The 24,152-nt window shown below is 46.5% G+C and overlaps 1 protein-coding gene across 5 annotated transcripts in view; it reads right to left on the bottom strand.

Moving 5' to 3' along the window:
- The window catches only part of LOC144725891 (integrin alpha-6-like), a 41,919-nt gene continuing 17,767 nt past the window's right edge, over positions 1–24,152 (bottom strand). Inside the window, exons 3-26 of one of the 5 annotated variants that reach the window (XM_078604676.1) lie at positions 19,803–19,882; positions 19,048–19,309; positions 18,135–18,266; positions 14,580–14,787; positions 13,782–13,975; positions 13,221–13,309; positions 12,596–12,729; positions 12,392–12,484; positions 12,136–12,197; positions 11,793–11,965; positions 11,147–11,287; positions 10,594–10,706; positions 9,674–9,833; positions 8,882–8,965; positions 8,535–8,614; positions 8,187–8,264; positions 7,962–8,064; positions 7,356–7,532; positions 6,303–6,410; positions 5,483–5,596; positions 4,816–4,923; positions 3,400–3,525; positions 3,041–3,181; positions 2,311–2,400 (exon numbers count right to left, since the gene is read on the bottom strand). In XM_078604676.1, the coding sequence (XP_078460802.1) occupies positions 3,071–3,181; positions 3,400–3,525; positions 4,816–4,923; positions 5,483–5,596; positions 6,303–6,410; positions 7,356–7,532; positions 7,962–8,064; positions 8,187–8,264; positions 8,535–8,614; positions 8,882–8,965; positions 9,674–9,833; positions 10,594–10,706; positions 11,147–11,287; positions 11,793–11,965; positions 12,136–12,197; positions 12,392–12,484; positions 12,596–12,729; positions 13,221–13,309; positions 13,782–13,975; positions 14,580–14,787; positions 18,135–18,266; positions 19,048–19,309; positions 19,803–19,882 (2,930 nt within the window). In that variant the 3' untranslated portion in view covers positions 2,311–2,400; positions 3,041–3,070. The other 4 variants (XM_078604674.1, XM_078604673.1, XM_078604677.1 and 1 more) reach the window with 4 other exon arrangements.

Here is a 24,152-nt window from a genome sequence, read left to right as displayed (position 1 = left end):
CATACTAATCATACAAATACTTTATTTATTCTGTACATTTAAACAGCAAACAGCTTAACCAGTGCATAACGTAAAGTTTACACTTTGAATAAAATGTTTTTTGCAAATTGAAATCCCTCGTGCTAAGCTCGTGAAATCCCATCGCTATAATTATACATTATAGGTATACCAGTGAACTGCTGACAGTTTCACATCAGTTAAGAGTAAAAAAAGAAATCCAGTAATTCTATATTTGAAGCTTTTGTGACTGCAAGGATTCATATTCTTAGGTTTTTTCGGTAAAGTCACGTAGGTAAAACATTAAAATTAATAAAAGTAAAATAAAATAAAAATCACGACGTTTCGGAGGCAACACAAGCTTCCGTCTTCAGGTGGAACCGTTACAGCCACGACAGCTGTATCAAGTGGCGGTTCCACCTGAAGACGGAAGCTTGTGTTGCCTCCGAAACGTCGTGATTTTTATTTTATTTTACTTTTATTAATTTTAATGTTTTACCTACGTGACTTTACCGAAAAAACCTAAGAATATGAAATCCAGTAAGTTACAACATTTAGTTCAAAACTTTACATTCATGAAGTTGCATTCTATACACCGAGTGCTGTCCCCATAGCACCAATGTTGGATTTCCTTCAGTTCAGGCACATCGCTTTTTGTTTGCTCGGGTTGGTGTCAACCGGGCTGCGAAGCCACATCGTGGTGTGGCTTCGTGAACAATGAACGGCGTTAAACGTTGCTGGGATTATTTCTGCTGTTTTCACGTTTGCCTGACAGTGCCGGCCGAGTGCCCCCTGGTATTGTTGGGGCGCTGCTGCATGGCGCACAAAGATAAGGGGAGGGTTCGTTCGTCTTTACATTCCAGCACAGTTTGCCGTGTCGGCTGCACTGTACCTCAACAACACGGTTCACCATTCCTTGCGTTCCCGTGGTTTCTTTTTTCAAACAACAGCTCGATATTTCCACTGTCCATTGAATGAATCCACGTTAATTGCAACGGCTCGGCACTGCTGCGATAACACAGTCCACGAAGATGCGTATGATAGCTCGTCTTAAGTGTGTGTGTGTGTTTGGTAGGTGGGTATCAGTAGTGAAGCCGAAATGAAGAATCGTTTACGTTGCCGCTGTCATCGACGTCGTATAATTATTACACTTTAACAATTGTACGACATCGGATTATACCTTACGCAATGCAGTGCCGCATTATTGTACATCAAAAATGCAATTTAGTTGATCACACTGTGATTTTGCCTGCCCAGAAGTACCGTACGCGTTCTTAATTCCTAAGGTAGCATATTTACAAAAGTTTAGGCTCTACATTTGTATGACTAAAGCGAAAGGAACAGTACCACGGCACGTAAAGTCTTCGGTAAGCAAAGGCACGGCAACTTTAGTGGCATGTCTGCTATTGCACACGTCCAAGTACTTCATCGCTCATGAGTAACAAAGCCAATTACGTGTCCCCTCGTATCGATCGTACAAGCCAAGCCTCTAAATTATACCACAGTAGCCTGTAACTGCAACCATTGGATTTCTTTTAACACAAATATACACAATTTTTTCACAAAACATTGTGATAAGATTTCGGCCCAAAAAAGAGCCTTTGGCAGTTATATTCTATCTTGTATATATAAGAGAAAAAAGCAACGCAGTTAATGGTGTAATTCTGGATACAACTACCCTATTATTATTAGCCTGTCAAAGAAGAAGCTTTAATCACATTCGTCAAAATGACCACTTGTAGTGTTCATTTAAGCAAAATACTGGTGACAGCCCAGCTAAACACGTCCCAACGTAATACAAAAAAATCCCAGAATGTCCACGAGATTTTGGGAAATTCTTAACACGTGTGTAAGATGAAACTGCCTCTGCAGCTTTTATGCTGAATTTAACAGAAAAAAGCGCCCAAAGAAATTGGCCAACTAGTGTGGAGTCGAGCAGTTTCCGTCCCAGCGATTCTTGCAGCAACAGTGAAGCATCAGGTCAGCAAGGGAACACGACGAGGTGCAGCTTTGAATTTTCTTGAAGCCATCGCTGCGAAATCGCCCTTGACAGTAGTTATCGACTGGTAACCGGTGTTTAGACAGAGCAACTGGTGGGGTCGAAGGGGGCTCCGATTGAGAAGGGGCGCCGCATCGGTGTTGCCCCCTCCTGTAATTGTATAATGGGGGGGGTGGGAGTGGGGGGTGGGGCAGGAGGTGGTTGCTGGCGGGACCGTGGGGATGGCCCCCGGGTGTTCAGTAGTACGTGTCCCGCTCGTTCCAGGTCGTCACCCACTCCCTTCTCTTGTGTTGTCGATGAGGCGCCGCCGCCGCCTCGCGCGGCTGCCGCTCGTCCTTGCGGATGCGCACGGCGTGGTACTGCGGCACCGTGTCGTAATAACGCGAGCGCTTGAAAAATCCACACTTCATGCAGCGGGCGGGCGGGCGAGGGAGGAGGAGAAATGAGCGTGAACATCGAAAACCGTCCAGCGAGCAGTCCGTGACGGTCGGTCACATTGGCATGCGTTGTTTAACAGAGGTAAGGCTGTGTGTAGTTCTCCTTGCCAAAGTGGCAGTTGTTAAGCAGGCCAATAAGCATTCCTGAAGGCGTGAGTTCACGTGACCTTTGGGAAATTACATTCAAATAAGTTTGGTTGTTTCAGCTGCCAAGCTTTCGGTTGAAGTACAGTCGTTGTTAGTATACTTTGCACCGCGATTTTATGGTGACACCTTAACGACCACCGTTTGCCAGTGAGGAAAGTGAGCGTGCACATTCACAGGACAGGTTTAGTGGCACCCGTCACGGCAAGCGTCTGTGAAAAAGGCCATCGTCAGCGGGAAGAGGAAACGCACGGCACACCGCGTACATCCAAGTACCGAAAAAGAGTGGTTTTGGCATAAGGAGCAGTGAGGTTGTCTGAGGGACAAGACAAGCCAGTTAGACGCCTTTAGTGCCCGAGGTTTAGGAGCAAAGCGGTGCCTCTCGGATTCATTCACTGCCTCCAAGCCACAGTCACCATCACCAGCACATAAGCCGAGCACCTGTATGCTTGTATACCTTTACCAAAGAAGGGACAGAAGGGGTTGGTTAGCACTACGCCTCAGTAGCCAATTTGTCCTTCTCCGAAGGCTGGACCTCTATCTTAGCTTTGTGATATTTAGCTTCGTAGCGCGCCTCCGTGGTCTTGCGCGCGAAGAATCCACACTGCAAAGGGACAGGGCAACGGGGCGGGTGGCACATGAGCAGGACCGCGCACATCTCGCGAGTTCACAGCGCGCGCTGGACACCCGCTCGCTCGCTCCACACCCCCCCCTCCCTCCTCCTCCTCCTCCTCCTCCACCCCCCCAAGTCGCGCAACAACAGCGCCGATGGATTAAGAACGTCCGCATGCAGCTGGTGACCGTGGCGCTGGTGGCCGTCACCTTCCACAGGAGGAAGACGAGAAGTGCGAGCACCAGCACGCCTGCCAGCACGGCCAGAAGGATGATCCACCACGGGATGCTGTGGTAGAGCGGCGACGTCTTCTCGGGGAACACCGTGAGCCGCACCTGCACCGGGGAAAGGAGGGGGGGGGGTTTGCCGACAAACGTGAAGCGGCTGCGCGAGGCTTCGCCTGCGTCTCGAACGACGGCGAGGCTGGAATCGCTCCCTTCACACACGTTCGCTGTGAATTGCGTCGCGTGCGTTTTGAAGGTCAGTTTGATGGGTTTAAAAATGTGGTTTCGAGACAGATGTTTGGCTGTACCAGCGGACTATGTGTATGCAACGCGTGCCCAACGAGTCTCGGTTTTTTTTTCCTGGCTGGTATTTTCACTCGGAATGCAGTGAGTGGGTGGTTGTCAATGAGATCGTCAAAATCGCAGTGCCCCTTTCGGCGACCCAGCGCCATCCACGCTGCTGTTATGTAATCCCGACACACTCGTCACTAGAGGGCGTCATCATACCCACGATTTATCAGGAACATAACCACGCCCGTTAGATTCAACCCCCCCCCCACCTCCCCCCCCAAATCGTGCTTACATCGTGATATAACCAAAGCCGTTCCTAGGGTACGGCAAATCGGGGTGATCACCCCCCGCGCTTTGGGGGGGCCCCACGCTTCGACCTCACGGTGTCAGATGTAATACTGCCGGTTTAGTTTGAAGGCGTCAGGGGGCCCACACCGTGTGAGTTTTTCCTGGGCTCTGCACCCCCCCCCCCCCCCCATGGGCGAGCCTGGCTATAACCACCAAGATTTCCTGCCTCATTTGGCAGGACATCTTTTCCACGGCAAAAACCACAACAAAACCAGGGAGAATCGCTGTCCCACGTGCAACTCATGCCGTGCCTCTCCAGAATCGCACTGAAATCACGTTGCTCCCATCGACAAAAAAAAACAGTGTAGTATTGAAGCGGTCATCGCAAACAGAAGTCTAAATACGACGCATTGATGAAAATAGAGCACTAAGACTGCGTGAAGTCAAAAAAATACATTTCAGCGGGGGAGTCTGTTAATATGAGATGCTCCCCGCTAAAGTTATCCACAGTGATGTTGGAAAATGTTTTGCGAAATTGCATTGGATTAATAAATCCACAAACCATGAACGGTTAAGTTGTTAACTTTCTGAATATTTATGATGAGAAACAATGGAAATAAATTACAGGGGAAATTATTGAAGAACTTAACAAAGAAAGTTTAACACATAGGCTTTCGCGACCAATTATGGATTATATGGATTAACAAAGAAAGCTGTAAAGTTGGGCTCAAGATAAATGTGTAATATATTACGTAAACTGAATACCGTTGCAGTGTTTGTAATTTGTGCGGACATAAATAGACTACATATATGTTAACTTACTGGATAGCCATCAGGCCTGGCGTCTTTCATCACAATGTTGGGACTTTGAGACAAGATGCCAACTGTAGCTCTCGTTATGATCTCCAGCTGGTCCAGGTGGGAGTACTCCTGAGAACACAAACAACAACAACAACACATTTCGATTTAAAGCTTTCGTGACAACAAATTTATTAAAGCAGCGGGGTCATTCATACCGATCAAGTCAGAGTGATTTATTTTTCAATTTGATTAAAGCCGCAAATATACAGCACCAGGTCACCTTTGTAAGAGGCTTAATATCTCAATGGGTTCTTGGTAAAGTAGAAACAGCTTCAAGAGAGTTCTCAGAAAGTGCTGCATGCCTCTTGACATCAATAATATACAGTTTTCCTTTCAAATATATCTAAGCAGCACACTTCTTCATATTACCTGTGCATCTTACTTATCTGGACTGCTTGCACTTCCAACACAGTGAGCGTGCGGACACAGCTTTAATTGTGCACATCACTGCGCATGTCTAGTTTGCGCATGTCGAGTTTGCGAGTGTCTGGCTTGCTCATGTTTAGTTTGCGTGCGTCGCTGTGCATGTCCAGTTTACGCGTGTCTAGTTTGCGTGTGTCTGGTTTACGCGTGTCTAGTTTGCGCGCATCGCCGTGTGTATGCAGCGTGCGAGCCGCGTGCCCCGCACCTCCAGGAAGGTGCTGTTCCACAGACGCGCCCGCAGCTTGATCTCAGCGACGCTGTCCATGGCTGTGAGCGGACACTGCAGGGTGTAGCACCGAGCTGTGCCGTCCCGACAGTCCTGCCGGAGACAAGGACACACACACACACCGCGCAAACAGCCACTCGCCATCGATATCACCACAACAGTCTACTTCACCATCACCATCGCTCGCCATTGCTCATAAAGACCCACCATACCTCGCTGTCACCGCCACAATCGCCAAGGATCACTCTTACCATCTACACCGTCACTGCCAAATACTTTCGCTCCGCGTCTATCGCAATCACTCCCCATAAATTCACATCACCATCACCTTATCATCATTTATCACAACTGTTACCATTCCTTATCATTACTATGGCCATTCAATTATCTGCAGCCCGCATCGCTAGCAGAGGTCTATATTGCCATTGGAATTGTAAACATTGGAACTCAATGTGTAAATATTCTTGGTTCTTTCGGTAAAGTCACGTAGAAGGGAAATAATAAAAATATAAAACAAGAACATTTTCTTGCTGTGGATTTCACACCTGATGATGATTGCTTGTGTTGCAGTCGAAACGGCGTGAGAATTGTATTGTTTTATATTTTTATTATTTTACTATTTCCCTTCTACGTGACTTTACCGAAAGAACCAAGAATATGAATCCCTGCAGTCACGAAAGCTTTAAATCAAAATTCAACGTGTAAACTTTGCATATATTCGTGTTGCACAGACAATGAGATAGCGACGCGCATCAACGCGGCGATCTGCACAGATGGGGAGACGTGCACAGGCAGTTACCAGCTTGAGCGATCGCCGCTTGTCGTTGGACGGACTTATCTCTGGAGCCACTTTCTGAGCGGGGGGCGACGGCTCTGGCGCTTGTCGCTTTGTCTTCTGCCGCACGCTCTGAGGAGGGAAACGCGGTGAGTGGGGCGCACGCTGCGAGCGGACGGCAGAAGGAAGCGACCACGTGGCACTGCCCGCGCCTGCCTGAGATGAGGCTGCCTCGATATGGCAATTTGACGAGACATCGTGTGACAAAAGCTGCACAATAATGTTATCGTCCGTTTTGTAAAAATATTGACATGTCGTTAATAGCCTAGCTTTTTTTTTATTGTCTTAATGATCGAAACCCATTAAATTAGTGATTTGCAAGACTTTTTCAGAAGCCATTGATGGAAATGTCAGTCATATCACATAATTGGTGTCACTATTTATTTATTTGGTTGGTTATTTATTAAATTTTGGGGTCACCGACAAAGTACGTTGTAAGCTTTATAAAATAAGTTGCAATGATTATGTATTCTTCGAGCCTAAATAAAATGTCCATAACATGTAGGGAAGTCTTATATTGAGTGAACTACAATTGAACAGATTTGAATTAATATTCATCCAAACTACAAGCAGAGCAAAGCACTAAACTAAACTATTTTTATTTTACCAGGTAAGGCCCATGAAGCTATATAGCTCTTTTGCAGAAGCGACCTGACCACAAATGATCGCTAAACGAAGTGGCTTATCACGTGGAAATGTATAGCAGCCAAAAACTCTAAAACGTATGTCTCTGAATGCGGAGGGAAAAACCTGAGAACGCGAAGAAAAATCCACACGATCACAGGGAGAACACGCAAACTCCAAATATACAGGCGTCAGGGTCGGGATCAAACCCACAACCTCCTGTACATCAGGCGAGGTAATTAACATCTCGCCACCACGGCGCCAAACAATATAAAAAACATCAGAAAAACAATTGCAAAAGTTACAGGAGCACTATATCGCGATAAACGTATGGTGAAAATCGATATCTCATCATCGTGTCGTTGACAACGACATGTCAGCCGGCCGGCCTACCTGGAGGCCCAGCTCGTTGATGCGGTTGCCCGAGGGCTTGCAGTGCGTCTCACGCGTGCCCACCATCTCCACGCTCACGAGGTAGAGCAGCCACTTGCCATTGGGGATCTCAGCCGGCCAAGAGATGCTGATGAAGGCGCTGCCCAGAGATCCCAGAGACTTGCCTAAGTTTAAAACCTTTGGCATGAAAACAAAAAACCAGGACCGTACGTGGTACGTTTTAGCTGTTGTAGTTTACGTCCAATAAAACTGAACAAATAAAATCAACAACAAAAAATTACAAGTGTTTTTTTACATACTGCAAGGCATAAGGTTTTGGATGTAAATCCAACGTATCAATACGCCCTCACTGCGGTAGCTTATTTAAGCTACAATAAGCATTTGTTTTACCTAAAGTATAAAAAATAAATCGACGTAAGTGAAATAATAAAAATGCTGCCAGGGGTTGTCAGCAAGTGATGTGGGGGTAAAACAAGGCTCAGTGCTGGCAACACTCCGAGCTACTGCACGGCTTCATTTGCAACAGTGCCACGTGCCTCTGCAGTGCTGCTCCCATCAGCACCACGGGGCCGCTGTGGCTTAAAAGAGACACACCACAGCACTCACTTTGAAGTCGTACTCTATAAGGCTTCCCACGTCTTCCTCTGTCTTCATCACCGACTCTCCCCTGATCTCCCCTCCAAATTTCGCCTGGGATGGCTTGGTGAAGCTGAGGAAATAAAGGACGCGTGCACGTGAGTGAGCCTGCTTTGGTCGGTGAACATCCCGCGAGGTTTTCTCGGCAATCGCGGCGCGGGCGATGACGTCGCAGTGCGAGCGGTGCTCACGAACCCCGTGACCGTAAGCGCCAGCTCGATGACCACCTTCAGCTTGGCCGACAACGCGCTCAGATCTGGCTGTTCGCTCGTCCTGGGGGGAACACCAATGTCGCAGTCACTACCATTGGCACTGAGCACCACTCGGCAAGTTACAGACTCGTGTTTTAATGCGCTAGACTCCTGCTAAACATGACACTCAGTGCCACGCTCACGTATCATTTAAATAACAGCGCCGGGAACAAAAGGCCATTGGCAGGGTATGCGGTCGCTTTGGTTTAAAAATTCACAGCCGCGGTGAATGACTGCACGCATTCGCTCCAAAACCAACAGTCGTTTTTAAATGCGGTGAGTGGAGGCGTACGTGGTGAGCAGCAGAGCCGTGCTGATTTCCGATGTGTCCAGAGTTATTCCAGAGGTACTGAGGATCAGGTAAAATGACACCTAAAGGAAAACAACATAATTATTCAGCATTTTTATTCAAATTTTAATTCAACTAGATCTGATAAAAGTAACTCGGAGTTGCATTGCAAATATCCAGCTAGATGTAAATGTGGTTGTCCCATTTTTAAAACTACCAAGTTATTTACTCCGATAAGCACGATATTAAACGCGACCCTCCGTGACCGCAATGTTTTAAAAGCGTTACGTCACGCGTCGTCTTTGTCGAGGCATGGTAGGGTCGCGCGCAGGGTCAAGAGGAGCGGTTACCGTTTGGCCGCGCTTGAGCGGGTTTCCCAGCTCGCAGTCGGCCAGCGAGCCATTGGCGTTGGCGACGCACACCAGCTGAACCTCCTGCACAACGACAGCACACGCCAGCCCCCATCACCACCGTTTCTCCTCCACACACTCAATGCTCAACACTGGCAGGTGAGTGTGTGTGTGCGCGGGCTAGTACGCGCGATCAAAGCAGCAGCTATGAAAAAAATAAAAACAGGTTTTACCCTTTCTGGCAATATAACATGTTAAGATGTTCAAACACCAAATAGAAACCTTTTGCAAGGAATCAAGTAGCAGCTGCCTTTTTTATTTATTCAGAAGCTAAAGTCTCGTGTGATGCATTCTCTCTATCAAAAGGGCAGTATTACATTGAGAGAAATACAGTACTGTGCTTTTCTTTCAAGTCGCTACCTGTTCAGCAGAGGCAGTGCAGCGAAACCCATTGTTGTACTCTATGCTTTAGCATCTATGTTCCCCACTTTCGACAACACACACTGCTTAGCGCGGCGAATTATGGTGAGGAGGTCCTATGACTTGCACGAGGTGGGGAGGTCCTCATCCAGCAAAGGATTGACAAAAGGGATATTCAGTGTGCAAAAAGAAAAGTTCTTATATTTACATTTGCGGCCTTTCATAAATTAACGGACAAACCAGCAAAGCAACCAGACGCACGGGAGGCAGTTGTTTCCGGGGCGCAATAGCAGCAGCCAGCGAAGCGAGACGAACCAAAGCGCAGGCTTACAATGATTTGTTTGCGATGACCACAAAAGCCACAGGACCCACCTCTGGCACAGACTTTTTGCGGAAGCCTCCGTAGCTGACGGTGTCAGGCAGGTTCACGATTAAGTGCGCCTCGTGAGCGTCGTCGCCCGTGTTGCTGATGGAGACCTCGAGGGCCAGGTCCTTCTGGTCACTCAGGGAGAACACCTGCTGGCCTGACATGCTGCACAGGCACGCGCAAGCAGCACCACCACTGGTCTGAGCGGCGGATGACGGTGGCGGGCAAGGGCTTCACAATCTAGCTTAGCGCGACTTCAGAATTAGAGGGATATCATTTAAACTCATAATAAATAAAATCTGCAAATGATGAAAAAACCCCATCATTGTTGTCCTTCCCCCGCGCCTCCGATTAGCACGTTTGGCTACGTACGGTGCGAAATAGAAACATTGTATCAGCCGGAAAACTGTAAGTTTCAAAAACACACACAAATGTGTACAAAGTATGCGGCCTTTATTTATGATGTAAAAACAATTGATCACTGCCTGTCAGTTGGTAACATTTGCTCTGATTTATTTTGATGTTGATCTCAGACTTGAGGACCAAAATGCACTCAATCAGGAAATTCTGATGGCTTTACCATAATGCCCCTCACATTGAGCCACATGTGTTTTTTAGTATGTGCTTGAACAATGAGTAAAGTTTAGTTTATTTTTCATTGATGCTATTGCAGTATAAATGCAGTGGTGATATTACCACATATATTGAAAGGCTGTGCATGGAACTAACCCCCAAGACCAGCACAAATGTATCTTTGCTGTAGCTTCACGAGATGGTAAGAATCGGTGAGGAGAAATGCGTTTGCATTTGCTCACTGAGATTTGTGCATCTTGGTCACCAGTACCACGTCCCTTCTTCACTCGTGAGAAATCTCCCCACGTATGCAATGTGCGGTGAGACATGGACACAAGTTCAAAACGGTCACCTTTTGAGGGGTTTAAACTTCTCGTTTTCCTCTCTGGAGCAGTAATTGTACTTGAGAATTAAGTTGCTCTGGCAAATGTTGTCTGGACCGCAACCCTCCTTGACAAAGTTTATCTGGAGCGTGAGCAGAAAATACAATACAAGAATAACCGGTCAATTTTATTTATTAGAACTTCAACATCACTTCTGCAATTTGTTCTCTCTGAGGAAGCTATAACTAACTGCCATATGTGCGTGTGTATCACTTGAAAGAATCAACTTTTTTAAATCCAACACTGGAACTATATAATCTCTCTTTACGTCCTCTCCATAGTTAGTTTTCCAGCTTAAGAAACAACATATCAACACATTTGACTATAAACCAAAAACATTTTGTTCATGGAAACATTATGAAAGACAGGTTAAAAGCAGATTTTAATTGGCTGCCCAGGGACGCGTATTTCCCCAGTGGCCTACGGAGCTCCCGGAGCATTCTCCTGTGGCCAGTGGCAGGCAATGTTTAAGGTGGAGCGGTGCCAGGCCTCTGGGCCCCTGGGCCCCTGGTCCCCTCTCACCTCGGTCTTCATGCGGCTGGGAACCTGGGCATCCAGCACAGGCTGCAGGGATGGGGTGGCCTGCCTCTTCGTCTTCACAACCTGGCTGATCTCATATGTTAGCTGCAGGGGGATTGGTCTCAGCTTGTCCTTTATGTTCTCCTGTGTACGCCAGTGGCAGAAACACCGCAATTAATCAGCAGTTAGGGTATTGCCCTCTATAAGGCTTTTTCACAGTGACATCAAGAGGCAAAAAAAAGTTAGCACAGGGATCACCGTTCATGTTTTGTCGGCTGTTAGTACTCAGCCGATTACTACTGCCACCCTTGCACCGTTCGCAAATTCAACTATAGCTGCAGCTAGGCACGAGACATGATTTGCAGCACCAGGGACCACTGCAGCATCGCGAATCACAAGAATCCCTGTTCCATTGCCCCATATGTCGAAAGAGATTCGATCGAAATAACAATATCAGCACCGAGGAGTTGCACATTTTCGGCACTCGGATGTAAATGCAACTCGACCTTAGGCCACACATTGTCACCAATGGCCAGCAGACCGCCACGGCTTCACATGACAGCGTGCCTCTGTGACGCTCGGTGGTGCGATGGGCGGGGGGAGAGTGCACAGCACGCACGGAGAAGCACGTGGCGGCGGGCGTCCTCACCTGCAGCTGCATGGTTTTCTCTGCGCACCTCTCCCGCCCCTGCCCCATCAGCAGCAGCGAGCCGCTCAGCACGTACTCCTCAGGCGAGTTCGAGCCCCGGTGTAGGAAGGAGACGCGCGAGCCCAGCCCCTGCTTCCTGCGGTCCATCTCCGCCTCGAACGTATACGTCAAGTCTGCGGGCGGGGAGCCATGACGTCAACCGAGGCTCTTTGTACACGAGAACCGTTACATTCGCCATGTCAACGTTGCGGTTCTGCATACAAAACACGATGGTCTTCGGTGTGCGATTATCAGTACTGTGCTCATAATTGCGTTATCATGGGTGCAGACTTTGTATACTCACTAATGATCGGGTTGTAATTCGCAGGTTTTGCTCTATATGAGAAACAAGCCTTCACCTTTATGCTGCGGGAGAAACAAAACAACAATGTAAAGTGCTTAAACGCAACTAATGTTTGAAAAATATAAATGCATAAGTATTCGAGTGCAATATTTTAGTAATAACTCATTTACTTCAAAATGTCAACACGTTACAATTGAATAAATAAATAAGTAATGGCTGACAGATGATTTGCTCACGCTTCCGTTAGTAACTTTACCAAATTCTCTTGTCATTGTCACAGTTCTTCACGTTGATGTCGATGTCTTTGTCAGACGTCACCAGGATGTTGGGAGTAATGACAGGACGAGCCCTTTTATACGAAAACACAAATAAGGAAGACAATTTAGACAACATGAAACCAATTTCTTTCCACGGCACAGCCAATTTAAAACAATTTCCTTCACACCACTGCACATGTTACCTGAGCAGAGCGATTTTGTCTGACAGTGAACCGATGAGGAGGTCCGGGTATGTGTTCCCATCCACATCCATCCCTCCGGTGATGGAGTAACCAAACTTCTCCACCTTGTAGTTGAAGTCATCCCCACTTATTGCCTGGCATGGAAAGAGGAGCAGACAGACGCACGTGAATTGGGACACACAACTACGAACCATGTCCATGGACCTAACGACAAGCACCCAACACGCACGACGGTGTCAATTATTTTATCTTTTATTTTATGGCACGTACTGATTTACAATCACCTGAGCTTGAAAACATACAGGAAACATATGCAATTTATTTAAAATACAGTAGATTGATTTCTCTTGCTTGCAGGTGTTTCATTTTAATCATTCTGCTCCTGCCCACCCAATGGATATTCCACCGGTCACTGGGGCCGTGAAAGCTGACAGAGCCGTTAATATTGCAGTGGGTAAATAATGTGCACTGTAACCAATGTGGGCGATCGTGTTTTTAGCGGATCACAGCTGGGCTGTTGTCAAGATTTAAAGTGTGTTCTGTTCCACCGGGTGAGAGAACTCAAGGGGACTAGGATAGGAGTCTTCTTTGCAAGAGTGACCTGGGTCACCGTTCTGACGATCACCTGAGAAGCTTTCGGGTTGATGCCCATCCTGCCTCCGTGGTAGATGAACACCTTCCCAGATCCATCGTAGGGAGCGCCCACAGCGATGTCTAAAAAAAGCCGGTCACAGTCGTGTCACTGCAGAATTCCTCAGGTTTTCATTCACCAAGTTGAATAAAATTAGATTTTTTAAAAATATATATTTTTTACTTCTTACCACAACCATCACTGGTTGTGACGAGGATGGTAATGGTGGTGGTGATCATTTTATTTAAGATCTATGTTAGTGTTTTTAAATTCGATTTTTTAGTAATGGATTGCATACCTTTACAATTTTTTATTATTATTTTGCTTTCGAAGTAATGGTGCCTTGGAGGGAGTTCTATTCCAGAAAGGTGCCACAGTTTAACTAATTTAAAATTTACTTGACTTGAGAGAAGTCTAAAAGGCTTGTGAAATATTGATAAACCATTTACATATATTGCATTATGAATTACATTCTTGCATATGGCAATGCATTACGAATTATAATTAAACAGAGAAGAGAGACAGGGGTGTGTTATTATTTTTCACGTTACTTACCCTCAAAGCCATCTTGGTTAATGTCCCCAATGTTGGCCACGGCAAGGCCAAACATGGAGTCCTTAGTGCCATTGAGGCGGATAAAGTTGTGCTCATCGTAGCCGCCCTGTTGGTTCATGTAGACATACACTGCCCCTCCAATGTCCTCCCTCCGGTCGAAGTATTGAGGAGCTCCCACGACCAGGTCCAGCCACCTTAAACGACATGACCCTCGTGCTTAAAATAAAACAAAGATTCCCCGTATAGCCTGGGCAGACTGCTGGGGCACGTGCTGTTAGCAAGCACCTATCAGTGCTGACATGGCACACGAGGGGGTGCGTGGCCAACACCACACCTAGCCGCATCTGTCTCACCAATGGTGATGTTTCCACATGACCGGTTCAGATTATAATCGTCACGAGTGTTGGCCCTGAGCAGGAATCGAACTTGAGTCGCTGGGTTCGTAGCACATCGTGCTAACCGCTACACTACCACTCCCCACAATCACACACACACGCACACCTCACCAACTAGCGCTGCATGGAAAACAGCTTGCTTTTTTGCATTCACTGAATTGTGTCCAGTTTGTTCCCATTAGCGAGCGTTACTGATTCAGAAGAATTCGAGGGCGGCCATGACCACGGCAACGTTGCACGCTTCAAAACCCTTGTTTGAGCGTCGTTTCTCCCAAGAACGTCGTCCCTCTCTGGACAAGCGTAACTCGTGTCGTGAAGTTGCCCTGGAATGTGTCTTGGCGTGATGAGGTTTTGTTTTTTATCTTTCTTTCCCCGAAGCGTCACGGTGCATGCGGTCGGTTACCCGTCGTTGTTGAGGTCAGCCAGCGTCACATCGTAGCCGAAGGAGGAGGCGAGCTCCTCGCCGTAGATGGTCTGCTCCGGCGTGAGGCTGCTCAGCGAGTCTTTCTTCAGCACGACCACGGCTCCCGTGTGGTTTGCCCGCGGTGCTCCCGCCACGAAGCTCAGCACGTTCCTGACCATAACACTTTTGCCGGAGTCCATGGAAAACCCTGCGATGTGGGAAATGAGAGAGCTGGTGCTGAGATTTTCTCAAAATTCACAGATCCTCTTTCTAACGTCCTCACCGAATGGCATTTGTCAGGACAGAAATGTAACATGAAACGAGGAAGAAAGATGCCTGAGCACACTGCTTTCACGAATCGGTGTTTGACTCAGCAATACCATCTTTGTGATTTCAATGTTTTCATTACAAGCCATGATCTATCCACTGCTGGATATATCATGGCAACAATCCATCTAGCTCCTACACGTGAGCCATTCTGATCCCTCCTTCTCCACGGTGGACATCACCTCAGGCATATTCTCTCCTTTGGCTGCCCTCTTTCATACATCTCATCCATCGGTTAGCGTCCCTTTGAGAAATGTGTTCTATCCAAATCCACTTTAATTAAGAGTCAACGTAACGCTTTTTCCTGTGTATTTCAGTGCAATTCCAATCATGCAACTGTCCATGCTCTTATGTTCTGTTTTCAGCTTTCATTCGATTTTCTCAGTCAAATGTTGCGATATATCTGGGACAATTATTGTCTGCGACTGGGATCATGATGATGAAATAAGAGACCTGCGCAAAGGCAGGTGGAAGTGCTTTTGGAAAACTAAACTTGATAATAAATACAACATACTGATACGCCTACGTAAGACAGTTTTTCACCAGTGCGTATTACCTGCCGTGGCGTTTAACACTCGTATAGGATGGTATTTACCTTGAGTCGGTTGGACGCAAGATGAAGTTGATAAAAAGACAAAACGACAACTGGGAAACGGTGGATGCCGGTGAAATACAGTGAACTCCAACCCAACCCTCGGGTCAATATCCTTGCTGCACCGCCACTAGACATGGGTTCTAATGGCGTTGAGAGATCAACCTGATGGCTTGTGCACTTCTCTCGTAAAACACACAGCCACCATAGGCACTAGAAACAGTCACCTCAAACTTTGCACCCAGTCGCTTTTCACCACCTATGTGTGAATTTCCTGAATTGAGCAAAGATGCTGAGATGTCCCTTGCAGGACCCTGCTTTTATGAATGTAACATGAGCACTATACTATGAAAATTATTATACGCTACATGTATAGGAGGATCCATTATCATGTCCATTCGCCTTGAATGAATAAATGAATAAAGCGTACCTTTTTACGACCTATTTTGACAATGGATAATGAGAAAGCCATTATGTAGTAGGCTGAGTGCATTTCAAATTAATCGTATTGGCACACATATTCCGTGCTTGTAGTGCAAGCTAAAAAGATTGAAATAAATGCAGAAGCCAAACACATAGGAAATAAAATCCGTGACTGCCAATTATAAGAAATTATGTGAAGCGTAACTTGCAAGCAGGGAGAGGGTTGACTGCAATAAAACCTGCAGCGGCAGCAGTGCACGAAGCAGTTTTGTGGATTAAAGTGAAATGTCAGCAAAACCCTGCCATTTTTAAAAATGTATTCTGTAAACAATTATTACATGTATACCTTGAGGCAACTTCTTAAAATTGCACTCAAAATTACTGTAACTGAAAGTAGGCTGATTATGTATGCGTTCAAAACTAATGTAATGAATGTCCTTCAACTACTCTTGACTGCAGTTGACCATTAATATTTGTTATCCGTTAGCTGTGTGCTTTTCAGAAACGAATCGTCAACATGGGATAGACACTCCTCATCGTTATGAAGGGATATCAGTAGTAACCCTCAATCTTTGTTAGAGTTTTTAACAGACAATGAATAATGTTTTACCTACGTGACTTTACCGAAAAAACCTAAGAATCCTTGCAGTCACGAAAGCTTCAAATCTAGAATTAATGCCCTCTACGGGGAGGAATTCCACCTATCTGTTAGAGTTTTTAACAGACAATGAATAATGTTTTACCTACGTGACTTTACCGAAAAAACCTAAGAACCCTTGCAGTCAAGAAAGCTTCAAATCTAGAACCCTCAATCTCGTTATTCATTATTTAAGCACTTGCGGTGTGACAGACGGCTATAGAATGTCAGTTTAATGTATACGTCATTGTTTGTGATTAATCACGTGGCCTACCGCAGGTAGGCACGTGTGGCACACACACTTATGCCACACATTCTCAAGGGAAAGCGTGTGAGTTAATCGGGGCGACGCTGGTGTCACCGAGAGGCAGTAAGGTGCGAGGTGCCGTGGAGGGGGCAGCTGTTTTGCTGCTCCCGGACCTGCCAGCCATGCCCAAGGTCACCATCCGCGCGAGTGTTGTGTGATGCAGTTGTGATTTACCGCGTACGGAAAACCAGCAAAACTTAAAGACATCGAACGAGACTTCGGTTACGTAACACGGCACCACATTTGCAAACTTTCGCGGGTAGAGTGGGAGCGTGCAGGTTCACGTCACGACGCATCAGGCAACGTTCAGGCTCAGAGCATGCGGCCACGGGAAGGTTATGGAGGTTAGGGAGGTGAAGTCGAGCAGAAAAAAAAGGTGACAGCCAGAAGCTTGGAAGGAACCGATTTAACTAATGCACACATTTATTATTTGTCGATTAAAATTGTCGCAATTTTTACTGATATTGTTGATCAGAAAATTAATTGTGTTATGGTTATGGATTTTCATATCTCAATCGCTATAGTCTTATTGGAAGTTTAGAACAATGTGAACTCCCATCACTGCTAATTAATTTCCAGGTCCGTATTCTTGCAGGTTCATTTGTTAAGCGCTCATTTAAAAGTCTGAGGCTTTCAGAATCTTTTTTTATCCTGGAGAAATCCGATGAGTGATGAAGCTCTTTTTCACAGATGTCCAACGAGCATGATCTTACACACACTGGCATATAATAACGTTTCAACGTATCAAACCTGAGCAGAGATGCCCTTTGACGATTCGATTATGAATCTTGTCTATAAAATAATATAATTATGGAGGGGGGCAATGGTTATCAAAATAAATCAATCACTGATCAATCGACTATGTGGGGATTCATGCACATGGCACATTAGGTGGTCAAGCACTGCACACTTAGCACCGCACCAGCGGTTACAAACCTAGATAACTATTCCTGGACACTTCCAGGCTGAGAGAGCTCCCAGGTGGCTTGTCTTTTGGCTCTTCGGTTTTGTACAAATTCTGATCAGCGCCTGAACTATCGATGCTGGTCAAAAACATGATTCCTGCACCGTAAAGGACAGACAGAGAGAGAGAGAGCAGATTAAGAACAGTGGGAAAAGGACAGAAACGTGGACAGATGAAGCTGGAGAGATTGGGCATTGACATTCACATGCAAGGCCAGGTCCTTGTTTTGGACCTTTCGAATAATTTGGACCAATTGAACATCTCTCCAGCAACCTCTGCCCTGTCCAGTATCAGGACCGTCCTACCTAAGTAGCTGTTATAGGCCACAGGGACCAGTTTCTCATCTTTCCACCTTTCATCTCCAGTCTCATAAGGTCCGTCGTCAAAGATGCCCTGTTCATAAAATGTCGAGTTCCTTTGTGCAACATGAGCAATTCCTAAAGAAAAAACGCACAGTCAACACACACAAAAACAATAGCAAAGAGCGATCTGTTTCAGAAAATAAATTCCGTACACTTAAATTACAAACGGCAATTTCTATCGATTATACTGTAACATTCATTTGTATACACACACGACGCAACAATTATGAACGCAATGCATTTCTTCAGACAATTCTTTGTCCAAATCAATAATCTCGTCTGAAAGAAATCAGCAAAACAACAATTCGTCACCAGACTGCTTCCCAGCAGGCAGAGGTACCCTGCCCTGTAGATTCACACACGCTCGATTATTCCACTTTATGCGGGGGGCATGGCTCAGCTGGTGCTTACTCACTTTGCTTCCCACGTCCCAGCTCCAGTGGTCTCATTCCGTTAGGTGCATGTCACCATGGAAACAGGGACACACAGCCAGCTAGCACCGACGCGGGTGAAATAGCGCTCCTGCGAGTCTTTTCACCTCCACGCTCATACATTCCGCTACTGATGTAACTGAAGGTTGGGTTGTTGTAAGATTATAGGCTTATTTGGCGGTTAGTTGGAGAAATACCCTCGTTTTTTTTTGTTAATTACACAGGTAGGATAACAACGCAAGCCATCTCTGCTGTACCCAACCAGGGACATAAAACTTGGGTTTCCAAAAAATACATGTAATTTCACAAGATGGCTCTGTGTTTTCCCTTGATTCTAAACCTCTACAATCACAAGTTTGAAATGTGCACATCAGTAGCCTAGACGTGTGCTTTTTATTCACCGTTCCCTCACGGGGGCCCAGTACCTTTCCAGTTGTAGGCGCCGGGAGCCCCAAAGTAGATGTAGTGGAAGTCACGTGTGAAGCCAGCATCGAGGCCCTGCTGGCAGACTCCAAACTGTTCGTGGCTATCAGGCCTGCCGGCACAAAACTGCCAGCTCCCTCCATCCATCTCATCCTGCTCGTTCATCATGAGGTCCTGGCTGAGCACGTAGCAGCGACCGATCATGCCCCGCGTTTCCTCGGGCTGCCCCACAAAGCGTCGCGTCTCATAGCGGTGCGCGCAAGCCTAGAGGCCGCAACACGAGACGGCACACAGCAACAACAACAACAACAACAAACAACGAATCGTCATTTATCAAGTGACAAGAATTTGTCAAGAGGGCACCGCTTTGGGATGCCACACCAATTCTACGCTTGGGAAGTTTTGGCATACAGTACATTCTTTGTTGAAGGTATATTTGTGGGAGAAAGTGGGAGTGTCTGGAGAAAATCCAGGCATTCAATGAGATACCACTCACACTCTATAATCAGATATTAATTCATTCACATACACTTGCCAGGGGGAAAAAAAAAAACTTCCTAAATTCTGTATGGAAATGAAGTTATGCTCCATCACTATGCTACATTTGTATCTGTACACAACAGGATAATTTTAATATAAAATGTTACTCTCTGCATACATAAATTGTATTCTGATGTACACCATATAACGAACAATGTGTACGAGTCAGCTTTAATATGATCATTCTGAGGATGTGTTCGGGCAGAACAGTGCTTACCAGCACTTTCCCTCCAGGCCCCTGACTCTTCACGGTGACACCCATCCACTGGTCTTGTTTGCTTTCAATCATCGGATCAGCTGGGAACCAAAAAAGCGACAAAACACCCAGAAATAAAGCGGGATGAGCAGCGGAGCAAATTGGTCGAGCAAAGCTCCTGAAATCAGTGTCTTTGCAGGCTGGTCCATACCCTTTCTTCATTATAAATGGGCAGTTATTTTAAAAGACAGTACATATGTATGTATGTATGCACAACATCTATCGTACTAAGAATGAGATAGTGATCAGTTAAAACTGGCATACGAGTGCTGAAATGTGTATGTACATGCACAGTCCAGTTTGTGATACCACTGTTGAATGAGGACCTCTCCACGCTGTGCACGTCGTGGGAGCTGTTTGACCATATTTCACCAGGCTGTTCAGTGTGGATTGGTAAAAGTAGGGAGCATATAAATACCGTACAACAGTTAATTTTACTACACTGCCCTCTGCTGCCCACGGCATAGCGCAGCTGACTGACAACGTGGCTGGAATAATAATCTACTCTTAATAGTATAATTTAAAGATAGCGTGTGCACTTGCACATTAAAATCACTTGCTTTGGGCAATGAAGATGTATATGATTTTATGAATTAATTACATTTTCTCGTTAAAACTTTTTAATTAAATGTTTTATTAAACATAGCAAAAAAAAATGTAACGATTGGAAGGAAAATATGAGCACGACCCTTTCAATATTCTTTTTCCCAAAATATTTTATTGAATTCAAGAGAGCAGGTCATTGTACGTGTGAACACTTATCGGCGGATGAGCAGCAGTGTCCGTAACCCTTATCAGTGACACTCCATTGACCCCAGTGTGCTGATTAAAATTCCCTGCTGGGTCCCATGGCAAGGCCAAGAGGGCCTTTGTTTCCTACCCCTGCCTAGGCCCCATCCCCCATGAGGAGGGCTGCAGTGCCCGAGTGTAGACGCCGACCACTGAGGCCTTTGTCCAAAACATTTGAAATGGCGTAGAAAGAACGCTGGACATTTTACTCGTCTTCTTCTTCTTCGCACGGCTGATGTTAATGTCAAGCAACAACTATCACGTTATATATTGAAGTGTATAATGAGGTGTAATAATGTTGAGGTGTTTAATGTTATACATTGTTATGTTTCTTGTTATAATTGTTATAACGTTACAACACAGTTATAACATTTTTGTGACATTGTTATTATGTAAAAATTTTATTATTTTATTATTTCCATTCTACGTGACTTTACCGAAAGAACCAAGAAGATGAATCCCTGCAGTCACGAAAGCTTTAAATCGAAATTGTTATACATTGTTAGAATGTTATATATTGAGGTGTATAATGTTATACATTGAGGTGGTTGAGCCAGATAATTGCATCAGGATTAGCTGGGTGTATGGCTGTGATGTCTCTTTTATGTTTGTCAACCGGGCATTGAGTCGTTAAATCTTCCATGGTTCCGTTCTGGGTGACCACAGACACACACTGGAGAGTTTTTAATTTGACCTTTGTGCTGCAAGTATCCACATCTTCTATGGTTCGTACGGAATATAAGCCCATAGGCTTCGTGAAATATCTAAGCCAGGGATATTCTGTTGGGTCTTTACTCAGTTACAGCCCAGCACCAAATATCCAAACTCATGAAAATCAATGTAGATTTTTTTTTTTTGGTACGTGATATCTGGAGGTAAGCAGTGATTTTTTTTGAACAAAAAACAGAATTAAGTTACTTTCAATTAAATGATAATTACAATCATTTATCAACCCACGGTTGGTTGATGACCTCCCCATGCTGTGTCATTCATCGGGGGTTGTTCGACCATACTTGACCATGCTGGTCAGTGATGGTTGATGAAGGGCCAGGCCCCGGACCGGTTAGCCATGACAAGGAATCGAACTCAGGTCACTGATTTCATAGCACAGTGCACTGACTACTGCTCCACCCCTCCCCCCATGTACAATGATACAGATCAAGGGCAGTTTGTGACATTCTGAATTCCTGTAATGACACATCCAAAAGGCATTCGCGTGAAAGGAAAGGAGATAACACTATAATGTAACATCCGTGTTTCCATAACACAGAGGACATAATGTTCACCCTGAGATACCAGACTCAGCTTATGTATGACAGAAAATGCTAGCACAAGTAATACACTGGAACTGTACAATATCCAAAAATGTATTTCATAAATAAAGCCTATGCCAAGACTGTACAATGCATTAGATAAATACAATGGAGAATTACATCATATTTTGTATTTCTGTGCCATTATAACTTTTTTCGACTGCATTTAAGGATGATGAATTTATAAATACCTTAAAAACATTGTAATAAACAGGCTTATGATGTTTATAAATGATCATTATCAGCCAAGAGCACTAGAAAGGAGGTAGAAATCTAAGGACACTGAAGGAGCTACGGCAAACACCAGCAGCCGCAAGGGTTTGCCGTGCAGTGACCCAGGTAATTGGGTCACATGGGATTATTCAAGCTGGTCACCTGACAGCACTCAGCCACTGATTTTAAAGACACAAACTGGCCTGACTGGTTAACATTTGAAGATTGGGTAATCCAGAATGAGTGCAAGCAACATTTTTTTGTTCTACTTGTTATACATATGTAATAAACGACTGGACCACGATGTCTGGCTCAGTGTCCTTTATTCGGTTCGTGCTGTACACCCACACGGCTGTCTTTACTCTGTAGCTTCTCCACGGTGCTGACTCCAATGTCGGCCCGATCCACAACAGCAGCCCCGCTGCTGTTTCTCTCACACAGCCCCCCTTGGCTGTACTCGCTGCAACTCCTTCCTGAACGCCGCCTCCTGGCAGCCTCGTGCTGTCTCTCTCTCTCTCCGCAGCTCCTCCTGGCAGCCACACCGCTGCCTCTAACCCGCAGCCCTTCTGGCTGTCTCCTCTGCAGCTGCACACCACTCCGCAGCTTCCTCTTGTCTTCGGGGTTGGCTCCCGATAGCCGTCGGTGCCCCCCCTCTTCTCACCCGCCCGCGTGGCCTCACTCTTTTCCGCTCACACCCCGACTGACTTCCCCTTCCGGTTTACCCGCTTAAGGACCCGAACCTTCCACCCACGTCACATGACTCCACCCCCCGTGACGTCACATCCGGAAGGTCGCTTACGCCCGCATTACACCACCCTCCCCCGTAGAAAAATCCCAGCCGACCTCGGCTGACCAATAGCAAATCGTAATGCGGCGAACCGAGCTTCCCCCCCTAAAGGACACTAAGCATACAATGTAACAGCAAGAACAACAACAACAACGCAATTAACATCAACGAACGTACAAAAAGCATGCAATAAATACAACTGTAAGAAAAAAATAACAAGACAGCAACAATCAACGAAACGTAAGCGATTTGGAACGTGTGCGGGTCGCCGGCCCGTCCCGGACGGTCGGCGGCCCACTCGCAGAACGGGAACGCGATGAAAGTCGAGGAATGACAGGGGGTAATCCCCCTGTCGCAGCTGGAAGTCCATCGCCGTCCCGTGTCCCTAAAGAGTTAGTCTTGGGCTTGTCCTGTGACCGTGCCCGCAGCTGGGTCGGAAGGGCCGCAGGGCTCGAAGGTCCCGCAGACCTGGCAGGCGTCCTCCGAGCAGGGCCCCTCGTCCCCCGCAATGTCACGGCCGGCCTGTTTCGGAGGATCTTTAGCCGACTTGACCGGTGCCGAGGCCTCCTGCTGCGGCGGAGCCGGGAAGCGGGCCCAGCAGTCTCTGGCGTAGTGGCCCCTACGCCCGCAGCGGAAACATTCGGCCTCGTTGCGCCGAAGCGCAGGCCTCGCCTCCTGACGGCCCCGTTCTGGTAGCGCCGCGCGCGGTCTCGGCCCGCCGCGTCCCGTCCATGGAGCGGAGGCGGCCGTCAGTTGTTGAGGGCCCCGGTCATCCGGAACATAGACAGCCTGCGCAGGGTTCCACCCCAGCGCATCCCCTTCTTTGACGGGCCCCCCCGTCCACGCCGTCACTTGTTTCCAGCGACGGAGGTTGAATTGCGCATCGAGACACTTAGCAGCCGTCCGGGAAGTTAGCTTCTCATGCCCACACACAGGCATGGGGATCCCTAGATCCCGAGACAGCTCCAACATTTTCCCTAATATGAGAGGCTCGAGCAGGTCCTGTGGCGTCTCAGGATAAGCTGCCATGGCCAGCTCCAGCACCGCACCCCTGAACGCCACGGGCGACTCCTCTGGTGCTCGTTGTCGTTGAGCGAATCGCCGATGCGCATCATCTGGTGGCTCATAAGCATCGGCCATTTCTTGAAAAACACCACATAAAGTTGCCTTCTTATCGGTCGTTATGGAACGGAAGAATCGGACAGATTC

This window comes from Lampetra planeri, chromosome 2 (genome assembly GCF_965212315.1).
Source record: "Lampetra planeri chromosome 2, kcLamPlan1.2.h2, whole genome shotgun sequence".
Lineage (NCBI taxonomy): Eukaryota > Metazoa > Chordata > Hyperoartia > Petromyzontiformes > Petromyzontidae > Lampetra > Lampetra planeri.
The sequence above is the reverse complement of the archived record's forward strand: the minus strand, read 5'-3'. Positions and strand labels throughout refer to the sequence as shown.